Below are 7,918 nucleotides of genomic sequence, written 5' to 3'. Positions count from 1 at the left end.
TAATTGGAAGATCATGAGTATGATTGTTTTTCTGATATGAGTTTAGGCTCTCAAACATGAAGAGAAAGGAAAGAAGAACATGCATGGTTTATCAAACCAACAATTTACAAGTAGTTGCAAAATGAATGGCAGGCATTTGGTATCTAACACTTGGGCAAACAGAGCTCTGAGTCTCATATTCCCCTGTTCCTGGAGACTCCTTATGCTCCTGCTAGTCCTCCTTCTCCAGGTTCCTTCCCCAGCCTTCCAGGACCCTCTGATCCTCAGCAGAGCACAATGGGAAATTGAGTTCAAAATGGTCCATGAGGCTCACTTGTTCACAGAGTGTTGGGTTCATTTCTGATAAAGAGACATCCTTGGTCAGCTCGCCCTGGACTACTGCAGACATGGCCCCTTATTAACGAAGAGGGGAGCACCATCGTTACATCTGTCACATGGACTCTGAGATTCCCAGTGTCCTCATGGCTGGAGGAGTGACTGCTAGGATCCTCCAAAGACACAAGGAGCAATGTCCCTGGGGAGGGAAGAAAATGTCCCAGAGAGGGATTAGAGTTGAGGTGATTTAGAGGCTGGGCCAGGAGTAGGAGAATGTATCCATCTCCTCATACAGCTGTCAGGATTCTCAGCGAGGAACTTTGGGATGGACGTCACCAGGGTCATAGGTACGTGATTTGGTGAAAGATGTCTTCCTGCCAGTCTGTGTCCCAGGTCACCCTGCAGACATTTGTGTGTGTGAGTTCTCAGCATGTTCCTTTCAAGATCTCCCAGGTGACTTGCAGGTTACTGTGGGGCAGGGAGAGAGAGGAAGCTGATTTGCATAAAGCACTTGCTTATTCTCATAGGTGTGGAGTCATGAAAAGGTCCTGGGACACCCTTCTCCAGCCGAAGAGCCTGTGGAGCCCACCTCCAGTGAGGGTCCCCACAATGGCCTGGACGGTGCTTCTTCTCGGGCTCCTTGCTTATGGCTCAGATCAGGGAAATGGGCTCTGCATCTGTTCGGGGCACAGAGAAACAGGGATTCATGTGACCCTTGTCTCCCATAATAGCAGCTTTCTCTCTTTTTGGTTTTAGGTGTTGATTCTCATATTTTGGTGACTCAGGAGCCATCACTGTCAGTGTCTCCATGAGGGACAGTCACACTCACTTGTGGCCTCAGCTCTGGGTCACTCACTACAAATAACTACCCCAGGTATACCAGCAGAACCCAGGCAAGGCTCCTAGCACAGTTATCTACAACAAAAACAGCTGCCCCTCTGGGGTCCATGGTCGATTCTCTGGATCCATCTCTGGAAGCAAAGCCGCCTTCACAATCACAGGAGCCCAGCCTGAGGTTGAGGCTGACTACTACTGTGTTACAGAACATGGCTCCTCACATGGGAGCAGCCTCACTTACCCACAACATTTCAGATAAGGAGGAAGTGAGACAAAAACCCCTGGGTCCTTTTATCTGGTCCTCTTCATTGAGAAGCTTCTGTGGAGCTTACAGTCAGGATCAGATCTGGTGTTGACCAGCAGGCTCTTACCATGGAGAAGGTCCACAGGGAGTTACCAGTGATGGCAGGGTCACTTGTTGCCTATCCTGGGACCTGCAGCTGTCAAGTTCCGGAATCATTTTTTTCCTTCCTGGTTCCTGCCCTGAGACCCTCATGAGAGGCTCTGAGTTGTGTGTTTCACACAGAATAAGAGGTGGCTTTGACGTCCAGTCCCCTAGATCTGTCAGCCATGAGGTTTGCACATGCACATTTACACGTGTCTGAGGACATTTGAAAGTGCTATGTACTGGAGGTTCCTTATGAGGCTCCAGGCCAGCTGTCACCTCACAGCCAAAAGAGGGCTGGACTGACATGTGGCCACAGCCTTGGCTCTCACCTTACAGGGGACTTATCCATGTGCATGAAGGGGGTTGAAACATTGCACTTACTTTCTGTCTCCTCCCTAGAATAAAACAGCAGCACCCATCCTGGTGTGCAATGGCTTTTCTCTTCACTGAATTACTCCATTCAGTTCATTTCATAGTTGAAAGTCGACTGCACTTATCGTTGTAGAAATAATTATGATTAGAAGTTTTCAAGTTTTGAGGATCCTTGGATGGCTCAGTGATTTAGCATTGCCTTCAGTCTGGGGCGTGATTCTGAGGTCCAAGATTGAGTCCTGCATTAGATTCCCTGAATGGAGCCTGCTTCTCTCTCTCAGTCTCTCTCTCTCTCTCTCTCTCTCTCTCATGAATAAATATTAAAATATTTTTTTAAAAAAGTTTTCAAGTATTATTCCATTCATGGCAGAGTTCACATTTCTTATTTCGTAAAATGCCCATAGATAAAAATTCTAAATTCTACTACAATTGATTGATTGAGAACTGACAATACATATGGTCATAAATAGGAGCCACACAATGTGTACATCCATCTCTACTTGTCTTTTCAGATAGTCATTAATGGACACATTTCTAGTTTGCACTGGAAAGTGAGACTGGATGTCTGGGTCCTTTGTGATGAAACGGGGAGCTCACTGGTCACTGCTGTGACCCCTCCTGCCATGTTCTTGCTGACAGGAGGCTTCCCATGAGCTGGGTTGCCCTGGGTGTGAGCTCTACTTCAGGGACAACCAAAGGCCTTTGCAGCATCTGAGCAGGGCTCTAATGGTTAGGTTTTAGTTCCAGATGTTCATGTGCTTCCTTCCCTGCATCCTCCTGCCTAGGCCACCCTGTGGAGAACAGGAGGAGAGAGACCCTTAGATGGTCCATTTGAGAGACCCCTCCTCATGGACTGAAGCTGTTGGACTTCCCCAGGGGTGGAGTGTGGATGTGCCTGAGGAGCCCCTGCTCAGGGATGTTGGTGGCAGTGAGGGAGACTGGGCAGGGGGGTTCCAGCAGATCTGTAGATCTCAGGGTTTGCTGCATGATGTCCTGCACATGTCCCACCTCCATATCACTACTTTCTGTACTAGTCACAGGCAAAGGGCAGCTGGGGACCCTCCATCTCTCTCCTCATATGTTGAGTGTCTTGTCAAGGAAGGGTCTAATCCTAATACATACAGCAGGCCCTGATCCATCAGCACTCACACCTCCCTAGGCTGGTCCTTTCCACACCTCCTGATATGAATCTGGAGATTGCGAATGTAAGTACTTCTCTGGGTCAGTGGTGGCTGGGGCTCCATGGCCAGTTCCTATCATGACACAGCCCCTCTCTGTCCTCAGCGGTTCCCTGGACATATGTAGTAAATCCTCCATCTCTCAGGAAGAGGCCAGGGCCCCCTATGCATGACTGCAAAGGAGATGCAAGGAGAACAGTTAGGGTCTTTACCCTCACATCCTTTAGGGACACAGAAGGTCAAAGCTGAGGCAACGAAGAGATAAAATACCTTTATGAGATTCAGCAGGTTCTCTACCCCTCATTTCCAGTGTTCTGGGTCCCTCACTCTGAAAGCCATTAGAAAAAATGGGTGAAATGTATGTTAGGGGCAGCCCAGGTAGCTCAGCGGTTTAGTGTTCCCTTCAGCCAAGGGACTGATCCTGGAGACCCGGGATCGAGTCTCACATCAGGTTTTGTGCATGGGGCCTGCTTCTTCCTCTGCCTGTGTCTCTGCCCCTCTCTCATAAATAAATAAATAAATAAATAAATAAATAAATAAATAAAATCTTAAAAAAAAGAAATGTAGGTTAGACATCTCTAACACATTTTTGCCTTTTTTCTGTATATAAATAAAAAGTTCAACACACAAAAACATACGGAAAGTGGGAATAAAAATATATCCTCTTCCACCCCCTGCATTTAAGAACACAAAGCTGGACATTTGTACTATAATGGATCCATCTGGCTTGTGAAACTTTTTGCATTGAAGTTTTGGTTATGTGCTGTCTATAGTTTTTATTATTCTCTAAAGAATAATGGAAAAGATACTCAAATTACTTGTCTTTTACTTTAACAGCTTGAGAGTCAAGATAAATCACCTCCGTCGAATCACCTCAGCAGGGTCCTCACCATCCTAGCACTGCAGTGAAGCAATCAGAGAGGCACCATGAGGATCCGTACTTCTGGACAATAGGACGTGCTCCCATTCAATCAGGTCTGATCTTACAACTGAAATGTCCTGACACACTACAACAGACAAGTATAGGAAGACTTTTGAAGGTTGATTGAAGAAGGAAGACTTCAAACCAATTGAGGAAAACACAGCACAGCAGGGAGAACCTGGGGTTCCTTCTCTTGTATTATGTCTCCCACATGTAAGATACGAGGCTGTAAGTTCCTCCAACCAAGAACTATCCAGAGGCTGAGAGCCATAAAATCAAGCCAAAAACCACCCAATCTCCAAAAGCACCAACTCTCATGGTCAGAGGATATTGAGATAAGTTGGCCTAAGGGGAGGAAATATTTGGAAAAACCTGCCCACTGCTTACACACACTAATGAATCCCCCAACTGTGCCCTCATGCAGGGTTCACTTTATTGCTCAGCAGAGTCATGGTGTCCATAACCTCCTGGCAGAAGCAGGGAATTTCCTTTTGCCCACTTGCCATGGTGTCAGCTACTCAGTAGATGGCTTTGCCTCTATCCCATGAGAACATCAACAATTCTGGGCAAGGCAGGGCTAATTGGCTACTTTGTGCTCCAGTTCTTCCCAACCATAATTTTGGCATGTCCATGATCCCTGGGTGGCTCTGGGGTTTAGCGCTTGCCTTCAGCCCAGGGCATGATCCTGAATTCCTGGGTTCGAGTCCCACATTGGGCTCCCTGCATGCAGCCTGCTTCTCCATCTGTATTTGTCTCTCTCTCTCTCTCTCTCTCTGTCTCATGAATAAATAAGAAAAATCTTTTTTAAATTGGCCTTGATCCCCTGGTAGGATTAGAGCTGAGACTAGTTGTGTGCAGTCTCTCAATGATGAGGCACATGGAATGAGGGAAGCAGATGTGAAGAGGCACTGAGCCATGCATCAGATGCCCCAACCTGGGTAGAGCCCCCGAGGTCCCAGTGCTGTTCCCTGACACCCTGTGGGAGAAAACAGTGATGTGACAGGACACACCACAGGGGACACAGTGATCTCTAGAGCTCCCTGGTCAGCCTGCATCAGTATGTTCTCTCAGAGGTATAAGACAGCCCAGAGGAAGCTTCTGCATGACTCATTTAGGATCCCTCAGGACCCACGGGGACGCTGCTCTATCACCTTCCTGCCTGAAAGTACTCCTGGGGCTTGTGTGATTCTGTCTCCAGTCTATCAATCCCTCCATTCTTACTCTGGCTGCAGATCCCCACCCAGGTCTGCCCCACAGGGAACTCAATAGGAAACTGGTGTCTGGAGAAGGCCTGGGGCAATGTGTCCAGGTGGACACCCTCAGGGTCCCTTGCTCGAACTATGAAGTCCCATTGTGCTCTTGATGAAATAGGCAGTAAGTGCCTGAGTTCTTTGTCTGCCATCATTTCATTTCTTATTTCTTTCCTTGTTTATGTCACTATATAGTTATCTATGAAAAAAGATATTGTGTTTTCAGCTTTCCTCATTCTCTATTCTCTTGAGTATAGATACTGCTACTCATCTCAAAACCCAATCGTAATGAATTACCTATTCTTTCTAAAATGTCAGGGATGTGTTTGTTTATAGGCTAATCAGGATTATGACTATTTTCTTAGATATGAGTTCTGAATCTTAAACATGAAGAGAAATGGGAAAGAACATGCAGGATTTATCAAACGAACCATTTACAAGTAAATCCAAAATGAATGCCAGTCAATATGGTATCTCACCCTGGGAAAACATGAGGTCTATTGCCTCATCTTCCCCTGTTCTGGAGAATCCTTATGCTCCTGGCAGTCCTCCTTCTCCAGGTTTCCTTCCCAGCCTCCAGACCCATGTGATCCTCAACAGAACACAAGGAAAATGGTGCTGCAAAATCCTCCATGAGGTTCACTTGTTCCCACAGTGTTGTGTTCATTTCTGATAAAGAGACATGCCTTGGCTCCGGCACCCCCCTGGACTCCTTGTAAACACCGGTCCATGATTAATGAAGAGGAGAGCACCATTGCTACATCTGTCACATGGACTTGAGATTCCCAGTGTCATCATGGATGGAGTCGAGTGACTCCTAGGATCCTCCAAGGAGACAGAAATAATGTACCTGGGGAGGAGAAGAACTATGTCACCTGAGGGTTTAGAGTTGAGGTGATTAGAAACCAGGGCCAGGAGTTGGAATACATATCCATCTCCTCATACAGATCTCAGGATTCTCTGAAAGGAACTTTGGGATGGAGGTCACCAGGGTCATAGGAGTGTGATTTTGGTGAAAGAGTCTTCCTGACGCTCAGTGTCCCAGTCATCATGCTATCATTGGTGTGTGTGAGGTCCCAGCATCTGCTCCTTTCAAGATCTCCCGGATTATATGCGAGTTACCCTGGGCCAGGGGAAGAGGAAGCTGATTGTGTGAAGCACTTGCTTATTCTCTTAGGTGTGGAGTCAAGAAAAGGCCCAGGGACACCCTACTCCAGCCAAAGAGCCTGTGAGACCACATCCTGTGAGGTCCTCACCATGGTCTGGATGGTGCTTCTTCTTGGGCTCCTTGCTTATGGCTCAGGGAAATGGACTCTGCATCCTTGAGAGCACACAAATCAGGTCTCAGGGACCCTTATCTCTCATAACAAACCTTTCTCTCCTTTGTTTAGGAGCAGATTCTCAGACTGTGGTGACCCAGGAGTCATCAGTCTCAGTGTCTCCAGTCGGAACAGTCACACTCACTTGTGGCCTCAGCTCTGGTCACTGACTACAAGTAACTACACCAGCTGGTACCAGCAGACCCAAGGCCAGTCTCCTCGCATGCTTGTCTATGACACAAGCAGCTGTCCCTCTGAAGTTCCTGATCACTTCTCTGGATCCATTTCTGGGAACAAAGCCGCCCTCACCATCACAGGAGCCCAGCCTGAGGACGAGGCTGACTACTACTGTGGTATGCATGATGTCAGTGGGAGCAGCTAAAATTACCCACAGCATCTCAGATAGGAGGTAGCCAGTCAAAAGCCCCTGGGCCCTTGTCTCCAGCCCTCATCATCGAGAAGCTTCTGTTGAGCTTAAAGTCAGGTGTATGACAGTGATAAGAGACAGCTAAGCACAGTGACAGAGGCAGATGAGGTGGGGGGCATAGTCCTGGGGCCATCATTCCCGAGCAGGGACACATGCCCTAAGGTAGTGTACCCTTTACTGGTGACCGCAGTAGAGCATATTCCCTGGGATGCTGGCATGAAATGGTGCCCCCTGTAACGCTTTCCTTTCTTAGTCTTGATACCAATGGATTCTCGAAATGCTAGATAAAATGTTTATTAATACGAATTATTCTTAACATCACTAAAACTTTTTCCTCATAAAACATTTAGAGCACAGATGAAATCCATACAGGTGAGAGCACACACCATGATACTATGTTTTAGGAAATATTACATTTATATATTCCATTTTTAAAAAGATTTTATTTATTTATTCACAAGAGACACACACACACAGAGAAGGGCAGAGACACAGGCAGAGGGAGAAGCAGGCTCCACACAGGGAGCCCACTGGGGGACTCGATCCCGGGACTCCAGGATCACACCCTGGGTTGAAGGAAGGCACTAAACCCTGCCACCCAGAGATCCCCAATATTTTCCATTTTTAAGAATTTGGTTTTCACTAACCTCTACTACAACTGAGATCAATAATCCTATGCTCCACTGACTGAGCCAGCAAGGAGCCTCTATAGATGCATATTTTCTTCTTTTTTAAAGATTTTTTTATTTATTCATGAGAGACATAGAGCAAGTGGCAGAGACATAGGCAGAAGGAGAAGAGCCTCACTGCAGGGACCCCAATGTGAGACTCCATCCCAGGACTCCAGGATCATGCCCTCAGCCAATGGCAGATGTTCAAACTCTGAGCCACCTAGGCACTCTAATTTAAA

At 47.0% G+C, this 7,918-nt stretch overlaps 1 gene segment (V, D, J or C); it reads left to right on the top strand.

Annotated features, from left to right (window-relative positions):
* The first annotated feature begins 588 nt into the window (after positions 1 to 588).
* Positions 589 to 6,963, top strand: LOC119878517. The segment is given in 2 exon segments: positions 589 to 662; positions 6,654 to 6,963. Coding segments are annotated over 2 exon segments (384 nt in total).
* The last annotated feature ends 955 nt before the right edge of the window (positions 6,964 to 7,918 follow it).

The sequence above is a fragment of the Canis lupus genome, unplaced genomic scaffold (genome assembly GCF_011100685.1).
Source record: "Canis lupus familiaris isolate Mischka breed German Shepherd unplaced genomic scaffold, alternate assembly UU_Cfam_GSD_1.0 chrUn_S1685H1879, whole genome shotgun sequence".
In the NCBI taxonomy this organism is placed as follows: domain Eukaryota; kingdom Metazoa; phylum Chordata; class Mammalia; order Carnivora; family Canidae; genus Canis; species Canis lupus.
The sequence above is the reverse complement of the archived record's forward strand: the minus strand, read 5'-3'. Positions and strand labels throughout refer to the sequence as shown.